The sequence below is a fragment of the Phacochoerus africanus genome, chromosome 9, assembly GCF_016906955.1.
Source record: "Phacochoerus africanus isolate WHEZ1 chromosome 9, ROS_Pafr_v1, whole genome shotgun sequence".
NCBI lineage: Eukaryota > Metazoa > Chordata > Mammalia > Artiodactyla > Suidae > Phacochoerus > Phacochoerus africanus.
The window spans coordinates 98,465,221-98,489,151 of NC_062552.1; the positions used below are offsets into that span (position 1 = coordinate 98,465,221).

At 46.0% G+C, this 23,931-nt stretch overlaps 1 protein-coding gene across 5 annotated transcripts in view; it reads left to right on the forward strand.

The window, feature by feature from the left end:
* RGS6 (regulator of G protein signaling 6) overlaps positions 1–23,931 on the forward strand; it is a 560,209-nt gene that overhangs the window by 492,871 nt on the left and 43,407 nt on the right. For all 5 annotated transcript variants that reach the window (XM_047795885.1, XM_047795886.1, XM_047795883.1 and 2 more), the window contains exons 13-14: positions 9,212–9,322; positions 17,741–17,866. In XM_047795885.1, coding sequence (XP_047651841.1) covers positions 9,212–9,322; positions 17,741–17,866 — 237 coding nt within the window. The remainder of the gene's footprint in view (positions 1–9,211; positions 9,323–17,740; positions 17,867–23,931) is intronic.

Genomic DNA, 23,931 nt, shown 5'->3' on the forward strand with positions numbered 1-23,931 from the left:
TGCTTCTGCCTGCCGGTACCCAACAATCTAGGCACCCTTGTTGCTTGTGTGCTGTTATATGCCTAGCATTCTTCACAGCTCTATCCATGCCTCGCTTTCAGTCTCCTTCTGTGCTTTTCCTGTCCTGTGCTTTGTGTGGTTATTGGTATTGACTTTGGACTCTAACAGTGCTTTGTATTGACCATTGCTCTTGCCTTCATTGCCTGCCTGGATTTTTCATTGTCTTTGTGCATCCCGAGCAGACTCTGTTCATCTTGTGATCTGTGCCCTGCAAGGAAGCACCTGTTCTAGGGGGAAGGAAACTTCTGCGGCCAAAACGACAAGGGGCTGCCTTGATGAATTGCCTTCCCATCCCCATTACCCTCATCCCTTTTTCAACTGTGCTTATTTATTTCCACAATGAAACCCCTACTTGAACCCAGGTCAGCTAAAAGAAGCATATATTGGCAGAATACAGGGAGGGGCTGCAGCTGACCTCTGGGACAGGCCGTGATGCTACTAAGCTCAAGAAGAACTGGAGCCAGGGCCTCGATCTCCACTTCATCTCTGGTCCTGCTCTAGTTTCCTAGCTGGCCTCATCCTCTTTCATCACAGATGGGTGTTAGGAAACACAACTGCCTCCCACCCCTGAACTTTGTAGCTGTATTGTTGCCACTGCTGACACTGTAGAAAAGGGAGGTTAACCCAGTTTGGGTCAGATGTCCATTCCTGAAGAAATCAGCCATGGGCAGGAGCAGGGCATATAAGGATATTGCAGCCCCTAAAGTCATCCTGTGTACATACTGAAGTGCAATTCCCAGCAGGTGGGTAGAATCGGGCTGAAACCCAGAGATGACCTCTGTGCCAACTCACCCGTTTTGGAGGACTTCTCACCTTCCAGGATCCCTTCCTGCTTTACTCAGACCCCGAGAAGACATAACACAAGGGTCCACGCAGCCAGGCACACTCACTAAGTCCCTAGAAGGTGTTTATGTCACCATTTTCCTCTCCTTTCACACCTAAGAACTGGCACTGGACAGCCAGAAGCAGACCCAAAGTCCTTTTACTCTCTACATTAAGCTGAGATCTTATCCTAAGTAGCCAACTCTTTGTCTCTTTCCTATGCCTCCCACCTTGGAAGCTCTAGTTCCTAAGCAGAGGCGGCTCTAGCACAAATGAGGGCGACAAGTGAGCAAGGGAAAAGCAAGCAGCTCTCCCTCTCCCTCCTTGCATGGTTCCCATCCTGTGTGATGACACAGAGAAGCAGAAGGGGAAGGGAGACCATCTTCCCTCTCTGCCTGCGAGGGGTATCCTTCACCTCCTCCAGTCCTGTGCCTCCCCGGTTGTGGACTTGACCTTCTGCCACTCCCTCTGGGAAGGATCAGTCCCCACAAGAGGGTAGGAGAACAGTTAAGGCAGCAGACACAAACCACCCACTGGCACGGCACCTCCAAGAGAAGGCGCTTTGCCATCTCCTGTCCTTTCCGTGCAGTGATGATGGCAAACAGGACAAATGAGGGGACCCAGATTCATGAACACTGGGCTTATCTGCATGGGTTTTAGCGATGGCAGTAAAATAAACCATGCTGGTGCCAATCCCAAAGCGTCCCTGCAGGCCTTGTGTGCACCTCTCGTCTATTTCCACACCCACCTCCAGGTGGCATCATTCTCAGCCTCCTGCACACTTTCCTTTCATATTACACTTGTGGAAGACAGAATAGCGGTCCCTCGAGGATATCTGTGTCCTAAGCCCCAGAGCCTATGAGAATGTTCGGTTATGGGGCAAAAGGGAATTGAGGTTACAGATGGAATTTGGATTACTAATCAGCTGACCTTAACAACCTGTGACCTTAGCATAAGTGTGCTCTGTGTAACCAGGAGAGTCCTTGATTGTGGAAGAGGGATGCCCTGTGAGAAAGGCTTGGCCGAGGTTTGCTGGGCTCAGAGATGGGAGGAGGCCATGAGCCAAGGAAAGCCGGCCGCCTCCAGAAGGTTGACAAGCGAGGAAATGGATTCTCCCCGGAGCCTCCAGAAGAAACAGTCCTGCTGACACCTTGATTTTAGCCCAGAAAAAAAAAAAAAAAAAAGCCATTTCAAATTTCTGACTCATAGAACTAGAAGAGAATACATGTTTGGTGTTTTTAGCCTCTGCGTATGTGGCAGTTTGTTACAGCAGCCATTGGAAGCTAACACAGTGCCCGGTCTCTCCCTTTGCCTGAGAATCTCAGGAACAAACTGCATATTCTCCCCTTTAAAGTGTGTGCATCTCCAAGTCTCACTGATAAAGAAATTCCATCTGGAGACATGTACGTCATTCTGATGATTCAATACATCCAACTTCCACCAATAAGACACAATAGTGCAAATACACATGCCCATATAATTGTACTGTTTCCTTTACAGCCGTCTCAACGTCTTTATTTATGTAACTGTCCTTGAACAAAACAGCTTTTCCTCTTCCTCCAATGAGTTTCCCTACTGACTGCTACTGCCCGCCAGTGGACTGGCTGACTCATCAGGGATCCTCCTGTCGGGCATTCCTGCAGGAAGTTCTTAGCCCTCTCTTCATGTGTTCTTCCTCCACCTACATGCTTGATGGCTCCTGGGACGCTACTCTGAGGAGGCAGGACATGGGGCTAGGTCATAGGAACAACTTCATTCACATGTAATGCCTGTTACCCAGTCATCTCTTTGCTCCTGGGTAGTTAATCCCACCTTGGGCTCTCAAGCACTTCTCTTGAATCAACATCTCTGTTGTATCTCACCACTTCTCCCCACCCACTCCTCTGACTAGCCCCAAATTTCTCTAAAAGAGAGACTGGGAGCTTGTGATGCTCAAAGCTGCTGTCTTCCCTCTTATGACTCTGCTGCCCTAGGCTGGACAGTGGACCTCTGCCTTCAATGCCTTTCCTGCAGCAACAGGCAGCCCACGTGCAGTCTCCTCGGGCGCCCGAGTACAGCTGACCCTTGAGTAACTCAGGGCTTAGGAGATATAACCATCATGCAGTTGAGAATCCATGTATATAGTGTAGTTGGCCCTCCGTATCCACGTTTCTGCGTGTTTCTGCATCTGCGAATTCAACCCGTGGCAGATCGTGTAGTACTGTGGTCTCTCTTATTGAAAAAAAAAACTCGCATGCAAGTGGACTGGGACCGTTCAAACCCATGTTGTTCAAGGGTAAGCTATACTCACTTGAGCCTCCCCACTGTCCCCTCACCCCAGGCATTCATTCCTGGCCCCATCTGGGGGCCTAGATGTGGTACCTGACTTGGCTGGTTGGACCTGCCTTCCCAGGTTGTAGGTGCGGCCATGTGGAAGCACTAATAAAGCATGAGCTGGGCGGGGAGGAAGTCTGGAAGAACCTCCAGCTTGTCTCAAGAAATCTGAGGAAGGGTGAAGGAAAAAGGGGAGGAAAAAAAAAATTTCCCATCCCTATATTTTACTTCTGGCAAATCCATTGAGTAGGATTTAGGTCACCTGCTGCACCTGCTCATTTGTGGCTGTGCCCATCCAAGCGCAGGAGTCAGGGGGTCAGCTTGTGCCTGGCCCATCTTCACATCCAGGTGCTTTCACGTTCCTTGTAGTGGGTTGCATAGAGGTCCCCTCCAAAAAGATAGGTGCAAGTCTTAACCCGTGTGCCGGAGGCCAGCTCCGGCGGCCAGGGAGCGTGCACTTCCCGATCGGAGAGGGATGCGGCGTCGGCGAATGTACAATGACGGAGACAGCCTCGTTGTCCCTTCTTTCAGGGCACTGGACTGCTCCAACTTTATTGGCAACAGTGGTTGATGATATAGACAGTTTTTCACTATAGATTACATTACAGTGTTAAAAGTACATTGGTTAACTATTACATGGTATAGCAGCTATGCATCCTATTTTAAGATCTCTATCTTAACTAAACTTAGTGAGTACTTTGAAGAGGCCAGAAAACACAAGAATTTAGCATTTACAAACTTTGTAGACTGATGCTTATCTTCAAAGCATTATGGCAGGGAGACAGTGTAAGTAAATATAAACCAACTTAATTAAACTAGCTATCACTAAAAGGCTTTTAAAATCAAAGACAAAACTCACAGCTAGGTTTTTTGGATAAGATATGGCTAACTTCTATGGACCTCATTAAAATCCTAACTCTAAAGTTTACTATATAACTAGTTAATAGATAAACACTATGTTTTAACTAAGTTGGATTAAAATAGGGGAAAGTCTTTCAGGGTGAAATTCTTATTATATTATTGTTGCAACTTTGTTAAATCACAAATCACCACAGGAAAATAAGAATGGAAAATAAGAATAATAAGTAAATAATCAGGAAAGACTGAGGAAAACTGAATAGCAAATAAAACAGCAGGAAAGACTAGGTCACCCGAGAGACAATCCATGTTCTCCAGCGCAAACATGGAAATGGGTTTCCCAGGAAAGCCCCAATTCTTCTCCATCAACATCAAAATGAGAGCTGTGTAACCTGAGGCCTGCCCTCGGCCTGTACCATGCAGGCAGGCTTTTATCCTGACGAGAGGCCCACCTTCGGCATGCACCGTTCAGGTGAGCTTTTTTCCTGACCAGAAGCCCACCTTCAGCTTGTACTGTTCAGCTGAGCTCCCTTTCTTGGTTAGGAACCTGCCTTCAGGTTTTTCTGCCATCAGGCAAGGTCCTTGTTTTGAGTCCCTGCATCTTCTCGGCTCCCCGCACCCGTGGAACCTGAGAATGCATGTGACCTTCTTTAGGGAAAGAGTCTCTGCAGATGTCATTAGACCTCTTGAGATGAGACCATTCTGGATTACCCAGGTAGACCCTAAATCTGATGACAGGTGCACTTAGAGAGAAGGCTGAATATGGACCCAGAAGAGAAGGACCATGTGAAGACAGAGGCAGAGGTTGGAGGGAGGCAGCCTGAGGCCAAGGACCCATCACCTGGAGCCACCAGCACCTGGAAGAGACAAGGACAGAGTCTCCTGAAAAGACTTCAGAGGGAGCTCGGCCTCAATTTCAGACTTGTAGCCTCTGGAAGTGAGAGAGAATACATTTATGTTGTTTTAAGCCATCAATTTCATGGTCATTTCTTACAGCAGCCCTAGAAAATGGATATATTCCTTCATGTGCAACCCCATTTCTTTCTGCAGAAATGAAATTAGCCCAAGTGGCAAAGTAGTGACTTCCCATCGAGCTGTCACAGCACCAACTCATGGCCTGCTCCTTCCTGCCCCCGTGCTCACCCCCTGCCTGTCCATTCTCACCTGAGAGGCTGTTCAGCTCATACATTTTGAGTAGCAGTGAGATGGAGCGTCACATTCTCAGAAATAAGCGACTCGGCCATGCTTGTCCTTTGCAGTTCAGCAGGAGGAATTGTGGCTCTGAATCTGCCATCGCAAAGGAGCTTGGTGACACTCAAGCTGGTGATGCTTAGAGAGAAAGTTTTTTTGTGGATCAATGACCAGAAAAACAGTCATACCTTGTGGCCCAATAATTCCACTTCCAGGTGTTAGTGGAATTATAAATAAATGACCCCAAAGATGGAAAACCCTATGCGACCGATAGTGGTCTACTACAGCCGTCACTATGTAGACTTAAAAAAATAATAATAACAATTTTAAAGTCTGTGCCTCATACAAAGGAGATGATACATAAGTTAGAATAAGTTCAAAAAAACAATATTGTGGACATGTGTGTATCTTCTCTCCCTCCCCAAAAGTAACATGTCCATAAAGGAATAAAAATTGTATGAATTCACCAGGTCAACAAATTAATGGATTAACAGTTTCCACATATTTTTCTAAGACGCAAAGTGTAAGGACTTGGGGAGCATGACCGCTGGCCTCAGTCTCTATTTGTAATGTTGTATTTCTTTTTATTGGGTGGTGAGTGACAGTGATGTTCTTACACTTTTTATGCTTTTCTTTAGGCCAGAAATATTTCGAAATTTAGTTTTTAAAAAAAGAAGTGGATAGAGACAGAGTAAAGAACATTATGATCTGCACGTTAGAGGTGGGAGGATGATAACAAAACCAATTTGCCCAATAAAATCTGGGGCTCACCCCAGAGGAATAGGCAAAGTCTGCCTCTGGAGCCTTCGGATCCCTAGAACCATGCCCCATGGGGGACCCTGTCCCCAACTTCCCCCCATCACAGGAGAAATTGAGTCACATCAGCTCAGAACTCAGACACATCCCATCATAAAAGGCTGGGTGAAAACAAGAGAATTAGCGAGCAATCTGTGTACTGAGCTGTGGGACCCTTGACCCCTCCCCTTCCCTGCTCTCAGCCCTCCAGGAGCCAGAGGTGGATGTCCATAGGCAAGAGACTGGCAAAGTACAACCAGTGGGCCAAGTCCACCTACTCCACTCTCTGTATTTGCAAATAAAGTGGGGGGTTGAGGGCTTTTTGTTGTTGTTTGCTTTTTTTTTTTTTTTTTTTTTTTTTTGCTTTTTAGGACTGCACCCATGGTATATGGAAGTACCCAGGCCAGGCATCAAATCAGAGCTACAGCCTCCAGCCACAGCCACAGCCACAGCAACACAGGATCCGAGCTGCCTCTGCAAGCTACACCACGGCTCACGGCACACTGGATCATTTAACCCACTGACCAAGGCCAGGATCGAACCCACATCCACATGGATACTAGTTGGATTTTTTTTTTTCTGCTGCACCGCAACAGGAACTCCCTACAAGTAAAGTTTTATTGGAACACAGTCACATGCGTTTATTCACAAATTATCCATGGCCACTCTTGTTCTACCACAGATCAAAATAGTTGCAACAAACACCATCTGGTCTACAAAGCCTAAAATATTTACTATTCTGGGTCTTGTAGAAAAAGTTTGCCTATGGTCTTGAGAAAAATCAAAATCCCCCGAGGAAAGACTCCAGATCCCTCTAGTGAAGTGACAAGCAGGCTGCCCTGACCCAACAGTGAGGCCTGTCCGTAGGCAGGTCCTGTCCACGCACACACTGAGCCTCCAAGCAGGTTTTGGTCCCTCACTCTTTAATTTTTTTTTTTAACTTTTTTTGTCTTTTTGTATTTTCTTGGGCCGCACCCGCAGCATATGGAGGTTCCCAGGCTAGGGGTCGAATGAGAGCTGTAGCCACTGGCCTACACCACAGCCACAGCAACTCAGGATCCGAGCCATCTCTGCAACCTACACCACAGCTCACGGCAATGCCAGATCCTTAACCCACTGAGCGAAGCCAGGGATCAAACCTGCAACCTCATCGTTCTTAGTCGGATTTGTTAGCCACTGAGCCATGACAGGAACTCCTGGTCCCTCACTCTTAAGCACAGATGGATGTCCCAAGATGTTCCAGACACTCAGAAGGAGCTCCAGTGCGAAGGAGTGTGATCAAAACAGACACAAAGGGACTTGGAGGAACCAAAACTATTCAAGGAACAAAAGAAACTGACAATAAAAATATAAAATTTATATTCTCAAAGATATGAGAAGATATTTCATCCATAAAACAAGAACTAGATACTACGATAAATAAGCGGGTACTCTGGAAACATAAGAAAATGATAGTCCAAATTGAAAAAAATAAATTTCGGAAGACCCATCAGACAGAAAGACAAGAAGATGCCAAAGTGGGAGGGAAATTTTAGGAATATTGGATTACAATTCCAACCTTTAAAAGAATTAGAAAAAGAGAAACAGGGAATGAAGTTTATAAAATTAACGAAAAATTGCCTTAAGATTTCCAGGAAATATTTTTTTAGTCTATTCATTGCCCATTGTGCCCAGGACAGTGCATAAAACTGCTGGCAAGGGTCACGGTGGGAAATTTGAGAGCGCCACAGCAATAAAGAGACGATTCTAAGCTTCCAGGGAAAAAAGAAACTAAAGGGGGAAAAAATGGATGCAGATTTCTCAATAACAATTCAGTAACTCTGGATACAAATAAATAAATAAAGTAAAGCAATGCATTCAAAATTCTGAAAGAAAAAGATTTTTAGCCTAGGGTCCTATGTCTCGTACGATCAGTCAAGTGTAATGATAAAAACATTTTTAGACCTGCACTTCTAGATGTCCAAATACTTAGCTCTTACGCATCCTTTCTTAGGAAACTACTGAAGGATACGCTTCAATGCAACCAGAAAGTAAAACCAATAAACAGACCTGAAATCCAGGAAATCCAGAGCTCTAACGTAGACGTGAAGGAAGGTCTTGACTTTGCATCAAGCCTATAGAGTCAACGGTCCATTAGAGCAAAAGGACTTAAGACTCTGGAGAGTGGGCCTCTAGGAGACAAGGAGACAACCGATTATCTGATGTTTAAGATGTGGAAAATTATTGCTAGATCTTTTATAGATTTGTGAGAACACTTGGAAAAGGTCATGTACTACTTAGCTCAGCAGCCAATAATTTTTACCTGGTTTAATAAAGTGAACACTGACTATTGATTTAACAAAAAGCGTTATATTTAGAAGATCATGGGAGGAAATGGTGGGGTGAGTGGGGAACTGGTGAGTAGAAAATTAAATCCTCATTTGAAATCGACATTCAAGAGCGTAATTTAGAAATAAAAATGTAATTTACAAATATGCAGGTCAATCCAAAGAAATCAGGACAGAAAGTAAGTGCCTCTGTGAGAAGGGATAGGAAGAAAAGGTTTGCTATTTCTTTTTTGTACAGGAAATCATTTCATATTGTTTTATCTTTTTAACTACATGCATTTTGCGGAAATTAAAATTTAGGTAAAAAAAAGATTATGTGGCCATTTAAATTATAACTGGAAAAACTAAGTTGCTTTTTGGAAAAATGCTTATAATATGTTAACTCTCTTGGTCTGCCAGGATTTTAAAGTCTTTATGATGAGGAAGTCCTCCGGTTGGGAATGCTGGGTAGGCAGCCTGGAAAAACTGTAGCATCATCTGTGTGTCCCAGATGCCTTGAGATCTATCGGCTATGGGAGGGCAATCTACAGGAAGATTTGAACCAATGTACCAGTGAAGCTGGCATAACCAGGGAGGGATGCACCAAGTTTCAGGGAAAGAGTTAAATGGGAAATGGTATAAAATGCATATGTATTATATGACTGCAATAATGCAAAAAATGATATGTTCATCATGAAAAGGGAACAAGGACAATGAAAACAGCTGGAGTTGTCAGAAGTGAGAGTGAAGCTAATTTTCCCCCTGTAACTTGGAATTATATGAAGACTGATAGAATGTTTGTATAAAACAGACACGAGTTTTTATAGGAAACCAGTGGCATTCTTTGCTCTGCTTCCTTCCTGCAGCCTAATTGCTTACACAGAACAGTATGTGGAATATGACCCTCTGATCACGCCGGCTGAGCCGTCCAATCCCTGGATCAGCGATGATATTGCTTTATGGGACATAGAGATGAGGTAAAAAAAAAAATATATATATATATATATATATATATTACTGTTTGAAAGCAGCGGGGGGAGGATGCATGAGATTATGAGAGTATATTAATTTGACTCTTTTAATCAGTTGAACAGAAACCCCTCCAGGAACCACCCAACTGTGTTCCTTACTCATGGTTTCTACCTCCTGAGAGCTTTGTACATGGATCCTTTGTGGCTTTCCCCGACCTCTTACTGGCCCTATGAATGTGATAATAAGTAGAACAGTCTCTCATGTTTCCTAGTTCTGATTCCCAGAGGGTAAGAATCTGTGGGTCAATTTGGTTTTTATATATTAGCAATAACAGCAATAAAGACAGCTAGCACTTACTTTGTGCGGGCCACATAGTGTCTTCCATTGACTCCCCACAGCAGGTAAACATTATTATTCTCATAATTGAACAGATGGGAAACTGGGGCCCAGTGGAGTTCATGAGCTTGCTCAAGGTCGCACAGCAAGTAGATGACAGAGTTAGGATTAGAACCGAGGCGGAGGACTCCAGAGCCATGGTTTTCATCACTCTGATTTTCTGGACTAGTAGCCCCTTGCCTGTAAGAGAAGCTGGTATGTATGTTTACTTAATAGCCAAGGAACCAAAGCCCAGAGGGACCCCGGTGGCAGTCACAGAAGGAAACCCAGTAGGGGGTGTCTTTGCACCCTTTGCCCCTCTGCTGGACAGCTCTTTGTTTTGTTTTCCCTTCCTTTATCTCCCTCTCATTCACTTTCATTCTAGCTCTTTTTCTGGCTTTTTTTCTTTTCTTTTTAGGGCCATACCTGTGGCACATGGACGTTCCTGGGCTAGGGATCAAATTGGAGCTGCAGCTGCTGACCTACGTCACAGCCACAAGCCACAGCATTGCGGGATCCGAGCCGCATCTGCAACGTATGCCACAGCTCACGGCATGCCGGATCCTTAACCGACTGAGCGAGGCCCAGGATCGAACCCGCATCCTCATTATAAGAAGTAATAGGAGGAGTTCCCGTCGTGGCGCAGTGGTTAGCGAATCTGACTAGGAACCATGAGGTTGCGGGTTTGGTCCCTGCCCTTGCTCAGTGGGTTAAGGATCCGGCGTTGCCGTGAGCTGTGGTGTAGGTTGCAGACGTGGCTCGGATCCCGCGTTGCTGTGGCTCTGGCATAGGCTGGCGGCTACAGCTCTCATTCGACCCCTAGCCTGGGAACCTCCATATGCCACGAGAGTGGCCCAAGAAATAGCAAAAAGACAAAAAAAAAAAAAAAATAGGAGTCCTAGATGCTTACTATAAAAAGTTCAAACTGTTCAGATGTGCTCAGTAAAGAAAACTCTCTCCTTCCAACCCAATCTCATTTCCAGAAAGAGCCTTTACTGAGAGTCCAATGCCACGGTCCCCATGCTGTACCAGGCGTTCTGGGTGACTGCAAGGGAATCTCAAAGTTACCACGAGACGGTCTTATTCTTTTTTGTTTGTTTGTTTTTTAGGGCAGCACCTGCGGCATATGGAGCTTCCCAGGCTAGGAGGTCGAATAGGAGCTGCAGCCACTGTCCCACACCACAGCCACAGCAATGTCAGATCCAAGCTGCACTGAGACCTACACCACAGCTCACAGCAATGCAGATCCTTAACCCACTGAGCAAGACCAGGGATCGAACATGCGTCCTCACGGATGCTAGTCAAATGTGTTTCCGCTGAGCCACAGCAGGAACGCCAAGACATTCCTAATCTTTGAGGAGAATACAGTGAGGTTCAACCTCTGTCAGATATGGTACAAGCCACTAGCTTAGGATAGTTCACTCTTTTCAACATTAGCTCACATTACATTCCTTTCAGTGACGTCATAGCTTTGCACATCTGGGTTTTCGGGGCAAGTACTGGGTGAATATCAACATGGAAGAGGACATGAGGGTGGCAGGGTCTCGACTGATTCCAAAGTTTGAGCAGATGGGCAGCGCTGCACACAGCACACGAGTGGTTCTTTAGATATGAAGTAAACATATTGTTTTTACTTCTGATTTATCTGTATTTCAAGTAGCTATTAAGTTATTAGGATATAAATACACATTTGTGTCTTTGACTTTCTAATAAACCAAACTGTTAAGGTTTTTGTTGTTGTCGTTTTGGCCTGGGGCACCATGAAAACCTTCCCAAGACATGAAAGACACCATGAACTAAGAATGTGGGAAAACCTTTGATTTAGTGTCTATCTCTTTAGATTTGTGTGCATACACAATAACATATTCTTTTGGATAAATCAGTTCATTTTATATATATAGTCTCATAATGTTTTAAGTAACAATATGTCATGGCTATCTTTCCATGTAAACACAAATAGATCCTCCTATACTTTTAAAAGGTTACATAATGTCCTCTTACATGAATCTAGTATAATGTATTTAACCAATCTCCAGGTCATAAATATTTAGGTTAAAACCTTCGATTGTTGTTGTTCTCATGAACCGTGATGCAAGGAACATCCTTATGTACAAGTCCAATTATTTCTTTAGGATAAATTTCCAGGGTTGGCATTGCTAGGAATGGTATGCATATGTTAATTTTGGTTCATGTGACCAGATTCCCCTGAAGCAAAACCATAACAACTTTTTTTCAGACCCACAACTTAAAACTGCCCATTTCCTCACATCCTCACCAACCCAAGCATCTTCATCTTTGCAAATCTGATCTTTGCAAAATCTTTGCAAATTGGTCTTTGCAAATCAGATGGATTAAAATAAAAATCTACCTTTACTTTCATTTCCTTGCTAACATACTTGAGAATCTTTGCTCATGATTACTAGCCATTCATTCGTCTTTTCTGGCTTGGCCACTTCTGTGTTCTTTGCCCATTTCTCTAGCGGTGTGCTTTTCCTTGGACATTGGGGTAGAAACAATCACTTCGACTTGGATCATGTAGTTAATCTTTTTCCTGATACTTTATGTTTTCTGACTCTAATTTTTTCTTGTTTCTTTTTCTCTTCTTTGACTCTCACCTAATTAATTGTTTTGTATTAGCTTTTGTTACTCTGGTTTCTAGTCATACCTCTAAATGTTTTGTTTTAAAGTCTTCATTTAATGCAAATAATAATGAAATATTAACAATGAAAATGAAGTTTTTCTTTACCTCTTCCAAATACCATTCTTCCCCAGAGCTCTGTTAACCTGATACATTCTTAAATGACATTTTGAGGCGTATTTCTTGATCAACATTAAAAGAAAAAATAGTATGGGGAGTTTCTATTGTAACTCAGCAGGTTATGAACCCAGCTGGTATCCATGAGGATGGGGGTTCAATCCCTGGCCTCGCTCAGTGAGTTAAGGATCCAGTGTTGCCTTGAGCTGTGGTGTAGGTTGCAGACAGGGCTTGGATCCTGCATTGCTATGGCTGTGGTGTAGGCTGGCAGCTGCAGCTCCGATTCGACCCCTAGCCTGGGAACTTCCAAATGCCTCAGGCACTGCTCTAAAAACCAAAAAGAAAAAGAAAAGAGAAGGAAAGAAGGAAGAATGGAAGGAAGAGAAATAGGGAGGGAGGGACATAATTTGCTCTTGCCACATGGTCTAGATTTGGCTTTCTCTCTCTTATGGGCAACAGGCACATGAGCAAAGAGCTACCAGGAACCTGGCTCATCCTGCTTGGCCAAAGTAGCCTGACCTGCTGAGAGGCAGAGACCATCCCTGCGCTGCCCATACACAACAGGTTTGGTAGAAATGTTCATCCAGGGTTTTAGTCAGTTTCTTTCCCCATGGTCATCAGTCTCCAGATAGGGCCCCATCAGTGCCTTCCCTCTTTGTATGCATGGGCTGCTTCTTACACCAAAAGGGGACCCCTCCCTCCCTTTTCATCTGGGCTGGCCTTGGTGCCTTATTTAATGGAGTATGGCAGATGTAACATTCTCAGAACAGACCATAAAGCAGCTCTGTGGCTTCTACCTTGATCATCTGAGACATTCTCTCTTAACACATTCCTTCTTGGAATCTGTTGACCAAGCTGTGAGAAACCCAAGTCATTAGGGAGACCCTGAGCTTGACAGCCTCAGCAGAGCTCCTGGCCAAAAACCAGCATCATCTGCCATGGGATCAGCCATCTTGGATGTCCAACCCAGTCCAGCCGTCAGAGGACACCACCCCCAGCTGCTAACTATAACTCCTTGAAAGACCCAAGTAAGAATCACCAGCTAAGCTGGATAAACCCGTGGGATACTGAGATAAAAGAATAAAGCATTAAACCACTGAGTTTGAATACAGTTTGCTACACAGCAACTAATAATAGGACCACTCCACACTGAAGTATTTAAGATCATCCAGTTTGTTTTTTCGGGGCATTAAACAGAATTGTGGTTGTTCCTTCAATAGCCTTGGTCCTGAGAAGGGGTCATTGGATATTTACTCTTTAAGGAATAAACCCTCATTTTGTAATTTTTCTAATAACTCAAGTATCTTTTTGAAGATAGCTGAGTGTTTTTATACATAGCTGCTTCTTCTGAATCTGGCTTTTTTTCTCAACGTGGGAGATTTCCTACCTGCTCTTTAGTTGGGAGATCAGCTGGAATGAAAGGCAGACTTCCTTGGAGAGCCACCTGTCTGCTGTGTGGGTTTGGGCTGCCCAGTGGGAGGCAGGGATTTGGTAAGAATCAATGGGAAAGCAAGACAAATTAGAGTTAGAAAACGGCATCCAGCTAGTGATTAGAAAATGCTGTCAGGAGGATAGGGACACAACACCCACATCACTATATACATTTTGTTATTGATTTTCTCTTAGTGTTAAACACTCGCTGTGTGAAAAGGGCTCTGATGAATACAAAGTGCTATGATGAATACAAAGATGCAGTCTCTGACCTCAAAGAGCTCACAAAATAGCTAGAGAGACAATGACATAAACCCTTGAAAAGCTAGATCATGGTACAGAACTGTAATTAAAAATACGTCATAAGGGAGCCTTTCTACACAATGGTTGTAAATCAAGGGACTGTGAGTTCCATGGATTATCTTTTTGAGTTGGGCCAAGGGAAAGTCATTGTACCAGTCACTTGGGGATGAATGTTCCAGAGATATTTTACTTTTCAGAGTTATTTTATAACCACAGAGACCACCCCAGATCATGTTCAAATTTGATCTTGAACCTTAAAGTGGATGATGCTTGGAAATAATCAAGTGATACAGGAAAGACATGGATAGAAAAATTGCATTCAAGAAGCTTTTAATAGAATAGATCCCAATGACCAGATGTACTAGAAGAAAAGTTGCAGATATGGAGTGTCCAGATACAGAAATAGGATTGTGAATAATGGATAGTTGAAGGAACCCAGACGTGCTAGGTTGAATAGGGTCACCTTAATATTCAAGTCCTTCCCAGAATCTCGGAATGTGATTTTATTTGGAAATAGGACCATTACAGGAAAAATTAACACCACATTGTAAGTCAACCATACTTTCACTAAAAAATAAACTTTTTTAAAAAGATGCAATCAGTTAAGGTGAGGTCATTCTGGGACAGGGTAAGCTCTTAATCCAGTAAGACTGGTGTCTTCATAAGAAGAGAAAACAGAGACACAGGCCCACACAGAGTAAATGCTTTGTGAAAGACCAGATATAGGGGGATAACACCAGGGGATGATGGAGGCAGAGATTGGAGTAATGCATGTGCAAGCCAAAGAATGCTAAGTATTGTTTGCAACATCAGAAACTAAAGAAGGCATGGAACAGATTCTCCCCTGGAGCCTTCCAAGAGAGTATGGCCCTGTTAACACCTTGATTTAGGATTTCAAGCCTCCAAAACCATGAGAGAATAAATTTCTATTTTAAGCCACCCAGTCTGTTGAGACTTTGTTATGGTCACCCTAGGAAACTACCACACCTGGGTATCTTGTCTCTCTAGACCTTGTTTCTGCTGAAGACTAAGCTTGCAGCTTTCTAGATGTTGCAACCTCTGTCCTAGGTCTCTGATTCTGCATCTAATGTGACATGCCCAATGTCTCTGGCCCTTATCCCACCCCTGACACCACCAAGGAAACTGGATGAATATAGACTCACTGCTTGGGTGCCAGAAAGTGGTGATGCTGGTGATGGGTGTGTATCCATGAGGCAGTGACCACATAGATGGCACAACTTTCCACACCTGGCTCTCTGGGAACAGCCTTTGTTTGGGGTGCAGTGGCCACCAGCACCATCCTCCAGAGCCCTTCAACCTTAGTGGCAAAGAGAAGATATTGGAGCTCACTATAGGTCACAGCATGACCCTGGCAGACAGAGACACTTTCCTGCAGCTCTCTGGGGCTTACATCCACCACTCGCCTCAACCCCAGAAGGGATTTCTCTATTAATAGTATTTTTTGTCCTCTGGAAAGCTATAGAGTTTGACTGGTTCTGTGGCTTGGGTTTGAGTGAATCTAGGATCTATCTTCTTGGCTTGTGCAGAAGGCCCAGCCTGGCACTTTGAGAGAGATCTTTCATGGAATTTCCCATTGTTTGACCTGGTGGGCTTAGTCTTCCACTGTGGCCCTATTGGGCTGTCCCTAGAGATTCACAAGAGCCTCCCCAAGTCCCAAGGACATAACTCAGAATTAGAAGATCGTGCCAATGATGATTACATCTAGTGATGCAGAAATGGAAAAGTTGGGTTTGAATCGCTTAATTCCAGAGCCTTGCTTTCCAATACAATAGCTACTAGCCACATGTGGCCACTTAAGTGTAAACTTTAACTATTTAAAATTAAATAAAATTTAAAATTCAGTCCCTCAGTCACCCTAACCACATTTCGAGTTCTCAGTAGTCACATGTGGCTGGCGGCCACCATATTGGAGAGCACAGACGTGGAATCCTTCCATCATCACAGAATGTTCTATAGGCAGCACTACTCTAGCACTGTTTGTTTTTCCAAACCTTTCCACACACACGCTCACTTCCCCTTTTGACTAAGTGTAATTTTCTGAAATAAAAGTTGCGAATATATCAAATCCGTAACATGAGGAAACATGATTTTATTCACTTAATGTCTGTTGGAGGTACTAAAAAGAATGTGTCTATTTTTTAAAAAAGGAGAAGTAAGTATTGCTGGACCAATGCTTTTTGGAGTTTAGTGTGCACTTAAATCATCCAGGGATCTTGTTAAGCTGTGGATTCCAATCCCACGTATCTGAGATGGGGCCCAAGATTCCACTGCTGGTCCATAAACCACCCCTTAGTGGGAGGTGGCGGCATGACGGCTTATGAACTAGGGCCCCATTGCTGCTTGAAGGAGTCAGAGGAATAAATACAGCAAGTAAACTGTAAATGGAAGGACAAAAGCTGAAGGAATTAGTCTCATCTTCCAACACCAGATGAATAAGACCAACCCCACCTTGCCCCCCCTCCTGTTTTGATTGAATAAGAGGGAGTATGGCACAGCTAAGAGCTATACTCTGGAGCCATGCTGGCTGGACTTGAATCTTTTCTTTCTTTCTTCTTTCTTCTTTTTAGGGCCACCCTGCAGCATATGGAAGTTCCCAGGCTAGAGGCTGAATTGGAGCTGCAGCTGCCAGCCTATGCCACAGCCACAGAAATGCCAGATCCAAGCCACGTCTGCAACTTACACTGCAGGTTGTGGCAACGCTGGATCCTTAACCCACTGAGTGAGGCCAGAGATCAAACCCACATCCTCCTGGACACTATGTTGCGTTCTTATCCCACTTAGCCCCAGTGGGAACTCCTGGACTTGAGTCTTGACTCCATCACTTCCAAGTGTCTCTTTGGGCAAACCGTCAATAGGCCTCAGTTTCCCTATCTGCAATATGGGGACAATACGCATATAGTTTTCACAGAGTAGTTGCAAGGACTCAGTGAGTTAACAGATATGAAGCAATGGGAACAAGGCCTAGACCATTGTAAACACTGTGCAGATGGTTGTTAAATCAGTGAATGAATGCAACATTCTGCTTCTAAACAACTGAGCAGAGTTTATCCTGGATGAATGGATGTATCTCTGACCAGGTGTACATCCGTTGAACCTAAACAGAACTCTGTTTTTCCCTTATGGATTGAGGAAGGGGCAGGAGGTGGGGGCAGCCTCTTTGATGAAAGGTCAGATTCACGAGGAGATCCTCAGTTGTTTTTTTAAATGAAAAAAAAAAAAAATGGATGGAGTCAAAAGTGGGCCTATAACTGATGAGAATGGCCCAGGGAAGCAGAGCCCATGGGGTGGTCGTATTTCCTGTATGGCCCTGTAGACAGCAGCCCACTTGGCAGGCATCCTGGTGACCCTCGCCTAGATGTGGCTCCTTTCAAAGGCCTTCTTTAAAGAGTCTTTTTACTGTGGGCCAGTGCTGGTGTACAAAGTCTGCATTTGGGATTTCTGCATGGCAGCAAGATTAATTTGAGTTGTTGGAGAGACTGTGACACAAGCTTTTGGCTGGTATACTGATCACCTCTTAAACCTTTGTTCCCTCACAAAGCAAAGAGCCCAGCCAGCAGCGAGTGAAGAGATGGGGCTTCTCTTTTGATGAGATATTGAAGGACCAGGTGGGGCGAGACCAGTTTCTACGATTCCTGGAGTCGGAATTCAGTTCAGAAAACCTCAGGTAAGTCTCTCCAAGGTTTGAGTCGTGTGCAGAGTGTACATGAAGGAACGTGCCGCCTTGGTGTCTCTTACTACCTCCTTTTCTCAATCATTTTGTTATGATTCAAATTCGAATTCCGGTTCATCTGGCGAAGTTGCCATGGAGAGCAAACTTTATGGGCAGCTTTGTTATCACCAGATTAGCACCTACTAACGCCAGCATTTTTGCTTCTTTAAATCCAGATGGCATTTATTTAAGTTACAGGAAACTTGTTTTCAATAACAAGTCAATGGTCAAATGGATTTGATGACACCATCCATTAAAACCATAAGACCATGGAATTTCAGAGCGGAAAGGCAGATTAGAGACCCTCCCCTTCAGAACTTTGCAGCCCAGATTCCTGACTTTCTTCTGGAGGCGAGCCGCAAGAAGGGCTAGTGGACTTATTTCAGAATTTCAAATAGCCTAAGTAAGTATCATTCAATAACTGGAGAGGTAACTGTAAAAGCTCATTTTAACATCCTTTTCCTTTTGAGGAGAATTCTGGCAACTCCATGTAGTGCCCACTCTGGTCACCGGATGCCAAGGAGAACTTCCTCTGGTTGTTTCTCTTGGTCTGTGACTAATCACGACAAGGGGAAAATGTACTGATGTATTGATAGTTACTGTTTAGTAGAAAGGGAAGAAAACTTTCAAAACATGGAGCCCATTGTCAGAGGAGGGGAAGTGAGTGCATTAAAACGAGTAGGGATCTTGGTCATGAAGATTTGGGTCACATGTGGTTTCTTCAGGCGGTCCTTGTATTAGATGCAGAAATGGAGGCGTGCAAAAAACGTGACTGATCTAAGACCCCTTACTGACCTTAGGCGGGTGATGACTTCTCAGAGGCTAAGATGGAAGTCTCCGGGCTTCCTTGGCACTGGGTTCTCTTTTATGTGCCAGGTTCATTCCCATGGTGCAAAGGCATTTTTTTCAAAGAGGGGCTTTATTAATTTTTTATTGTTTTTTTAAAACTTTCAAAAGAGCACATACTGTGGGCAAAGGACGGTCTGCTCCAGTGTTAATGTGCAAAATTCATGTTATTTATTTGGAGTTAGAGACCATATCGGCCCGGTACATCAATCAAATGATATTTCTTACACAGCTATGCTGTATCCAGCCCCAGAGAGTCTGCTGAAGGATGCAAGAAAGTAAAGATGCGTGATCTTTGCCTGCAATGACCTTGTAGGTTCTTGAGGAAAAAGCACAAGAAACTCTCGAATCATTAAATGAATATCAATGAGTAGTAATCCCAAGAACCATTTTGGAAGTGTTTTTTAAAAGGAGGAACGGGAGTTCCCTGGTGCCTTAGTGGTTAAGGATCCAGCATTGCCACTGCTATGGCTCAGGTCACTCCTGGGGCTCAGGTTCAATCCCTGACCTGGGAACTTCTGCATGCCTTGGGCACAGACCAAAAAAAAAAGGGAGAGAGAGAGAGGATGTAAAACAGTAGGCAAATCAGAAGTTGGACTTTGAAGAATATATAAGATACTAAGAGACAAGAAAGCAGGAGAGTAAGTGTTCTAAGCTGGAAAACTGAGAGCAAAGATGTGGCAGTGGGACCCTCCCACACCACAAAGTCCTGGGGGGATGTGTAGATGCTGGGTAACTGTAATACAGATGCCCGTCTGTTTTTTGTTTTTTGTTTTTTTTTTCGTCTTTTCTAGGGCCGCACCCACAGCACATGGAGGTTCCCAGGCTAGGGGTTGAATCAGAGCTGTAGCTGCTGGGCTACGCCAGAGCCACAGCAACTCAGGATCCGAGCCGCATCTGTGACCTACACCATAGCTCACAGCAACACCAGATCCTTAACCCACTGAGCAAGGCCAGGGATCGAACCCACAATCTCATGGTTCCTAGTCGGATTCGTTAACCACTGAGCCATGGTGGGAAGTCGGGTGCCTACTGTAAACCAGATACACTTGAATATCTGATTTCAGGTTATGACACAAAAGAGTCCTTTCTCTGTGCCAGTGTGTTATTCCAAACACATCTCAGAGTTTTGCCTCAGTAGCAGAAGGCTGGACTCTGAAACTCTTTGTCAGGAAGGTGCTCAGACCAGCCTCCCAGGTGCCTGCAGGTGGGTCCTGCGTGGGAAGCCACGCTTCCTGCGGCCAGCATGATGCACCCAGGCAAGCTCTCTGTGCTGCCTGTGCAGCCCCAGGCCCCACCCCCAACTCCATCCCCAGGAGCCTCTGGGAGTCCCTTCTCATCCCTGTCCTCTGGGTCCCCAAGATGGACCAGTATAGAGTACCTGACTATTTCTTAGCCACCTGCACCATTATTACACAGACTTTGAAGAATGACCACAGGGTCTTGGTCCTTGTGAGGGACTGGGGAGTGGGGGCATCTGCTGGCTCAGCACTGCCTCATCCAGTCTGAGTGTCACCACAGGCACATATCCGTTCAGGCTAGTGTCAGGAAATATGCTTTGCTTTTCCAGCTGGGAGTGCACGGAGGAGAGTGGTCCTGGCAGGTGTTCCGCGCCTCATCCTGCCATTACCTCTTGCGCCTCTGCCAGCATCTTGCTCCCGCGCTGGGAGGACTGCATTCAGTCTTGGGTGGGAGCATGTGAGAGCATGAGCACACGTGCCGGTGGCTAATCGCCACCCCCAGCGTGAATGCATAAATCCAGGCTTAAAGACGGTCCCCTCTGATCCATGACAGGAGAGAGGATAAAGGAAATAGAACAGCTAGAGATAAAAAGTATAGCCCAAGAGCTTCTAAAATCCTCTCTAAAAGTCCCAATTCCACTTTTATGATATTCAGCATAATTGGATATAAAGGGGGAAGCTGTTTTAAATCACACAACTTTAGGACTCTGCTGTCACCCATCACCAGGCACCTTGTAGTCATTCCTGCGGCCACAGATATTGGCTTGGCATCCACCATGACCGGGTCCCCAGGGTCCACCTCCACGGTGGCCCCTGGAGTGGCGGTCCCCAGAACCAGGCCATGTGACATAACTCGAGGACCCTGCCCATCAGTGGTGCCAGCCACCCTGGGGTTGTCCTTTCTCCCCAAGACTGGTCAAGCCCGGGCAGCTGGCATCGGAGCAAGGAAGGAAAAGAGAACTCAACTGGATTCATTGCAAAGGCCCCTCCATGTCTGTCTTCCCACACTCCCTGCATCTCTCTGCAGAGGAGCTCCTTAGAGCGTGCCATTCTTACATGACACCTGGAAAGATGTCGCCAATTGAATACCCCAGAGCTTCAGAATGCAGAACAGAGGGCCCCCAAAGAGACATGGGTATTGCTCTCACCCCAGCAAAAGGCACCCCAGATCTTTAATGGGAAGATGTCTGGGATCATACAATGGAAATTGACACCCCCTTTGATCATCCTTTGGGAGGAGCCTGTGAGGTGAGGGAGGGGCGGCGTCTCCAGGCCTGGGAGGGGGCGTGGCCAGCGTGGTTTGCTGCAGACAGCACACCTTTGAATGCATGCTCTCTGCAGCACCCTGGGCAGAGCCCAGGGCTCCATTCGGACCAGATGGGGCCCCCATCCCAAGACAGCTATTTTCCCCAGCCTCCAGAAGGCAGGTGGCCTCTCAGGTACAAGGTGGTACCTCCCAGGGCTGAAGCAGGGAGTCCCAGGCAGTGACCTGACTTGGGTGTTTTCCTAGAGTGGTGACAAGAGCCACTTGCCACCATTGCCTCCTCGCCATGTCCCCTGCATAGACCTTCGTCTTCCCTGGTTCCACACCCGCTGCCGCACGGCAGGGCATGGGTTAAAAATCAAGACCCGCAGCAAAGAGCATCCCTCCGTACATTTTTTATGAGCTGTAACCTCTCCTGAGAGAATGTGGTTGTTCGTCTAACCTGCAGATTGATTATCCTGGTTCCACACAGTGTCAGCTAAAGGGAGAGGCAATTAAAGAGAGCACAGGGGAGTGTCCAGGTTGGCCCAGTGAGCTCCCACCTCCGCAGTTGCCCTGAGTCCTAGGAAGAACCCAGAAGGTTCACCAGGCCGGGCAGGGTTCTCTGCCCAGCAAACACATGGTTAATGGGAATGGAGGTGCTCACACAACCCTGGGACAATCTGTGGCCTTTCAGCCACGGCCCAGCGCCCATGGCCCAGCTTCAGTGGTGTTGCTGGTGGGGGGGTTCCAGCCCCGCCAGAGACAAAGTCAAGTTGCATCCCTTTTTCCTGAGTCTCTTTGGACCAGCGGAGGGCACAGAACCCCTTCCTTCTGTGTGGAGTTGGCTTTTCCTGGGGAACAAATTGAAAGCTGGATTTTTCTTCTTTTTTTTTTTTAATAATGATTTTTATTTTTCCCATTAGAGCTGGTTTGCAGTGTTCTGTCCATTTTCTACTGCACAAGCAAGGTGACCCAGTCACACATACATGTATACATTCTTTTTTCTCCCATTAATCTGCGCCATCATAAACAACTAGATATAGTTGCAGTGCTATACAGCAGGATCTCATTGCTTATCCGTCCCAAAGCTGGATTTTTCTAACCTATGGAAATCCTAGTTTAGGAACAGATAAGTACGTGAGGGACTGAGGAGGCTGCCCAGAGCTGCTAGCAGGAGGTACACGTCCTCTTCTTCCAGCCAGCCTTGAGGAGGAAATCCCACTTGTTGGCAGCACCCTGGCCCTGCGGGAGCCCGGAGGCCCCCTACGGCAGCCCCCCACCACCCTTGAGTCTCATCCATCCCTGCTCGGCCGGGGGGGTGTCTGAGCCCGGGCTGTCTCTCTGGCAAGGCTGGTCTCCACCTGCATGACTGAGCCAGCAACGCGGACCACATGCTGCCAGCGGCTGCCTCCCCAGCCTGCTGGCCGCGTGAAGTAGGACAGGCGGTCTCCTGATCCCCGCACACCCTCATGGCCCATCAGTCATGACAGCCCTTCTGCCACAAGAAGCCACAGCGGCTTAGTGCAGGCCGGGTGGGTCCATTGCACCACTGGCACCTTCCCCCCAGGCTGGTGCCCTAGAGGAGCGGTTCCTGAAGGCTTTTGATAAGAGCAGAAGCCGCACAGGCCTCAGTGGGCCTCCTGTCTGCAGTAGATGTGGGAGGGGAGCTCCTGCAGCTCTTTCCAGGGGAAGGTAGCTGGGCATCCGGGGCTTGGAGCCCTCAGCTAAGGCCCCTGGGCTCACAGATAGCAAATACAAACCAAACCTGTTCTGAATTTCAAATTGACACAAAGCTTCTTCAAAGCCACTGATGGTAAACACACATGTGGGATGTCAGGATGCTGTTGTGACAGCATTTTTGCTGTCACCTGAGAGGGCTAAGACAGGTCATCTCCTAGGCAGACAGAAGGCTGAGATAGTCCCCACATGCAGGGAGAGGAACCGGCTGTCTGAGGAATGTTGCCCCCCCCTTGCCTCCCCCCACCTCTTCTTCCCCCTCCTCCTGAATGCCTGTTGTTTCTTTTTGTCCTTTTTATAAAATTCTGGGTTTTACCTGACAAAGGGGACCTTTTCATTTTTTATGTAAAAATTTATTAAATTTGATTCGGGGCATTCCTGTCATGGCTCAGCAGAAACAAATCAGACTAGGATTCATGAGGATGCAGGTTCGACCCCTGGCCTCGCTCAGTCGGTTAAGGACCTGGCATTGCCCTGAGCTGTGGTGTAGGTTGCAGACATGACTTGGATCTGGCGTTGCTGTGGCTGTGGTGTAGGCCAGTGGCTACAACTCCAACTCAACCCTTAGTCTGGGAACCTCCATATGCCGCGGGTGCGGCCCTAAAAAGACAAAAAAAAATTTTTTTGATTCAGAAATTTTCATTTACCTGCACCCCAGACCTTCTCTCTATCCGGCTGAATGATGTGCATGCATGTGACTGCCAGCTTATTCTGCCAAAGTGATGCTGAGGCCTCGGGAATCACGGGGAGCCTGCCCCGCTCAAAAGCTGCCGGGTCCTCAGGGCCTCCCCCAGAGGCCCTCCTCAGAGCAGACTGGAACAAGGGACAGAAGGTGACACCCACGACGTTGAAACTGAGGGAGCAGGAAATTGCCTGAGTGACACTTGTGTGAGAAATGGCAGAGTCCGGTAGGCTTGGGAAGGATGCTGACCCAGAGAAGTTGCTTCTAG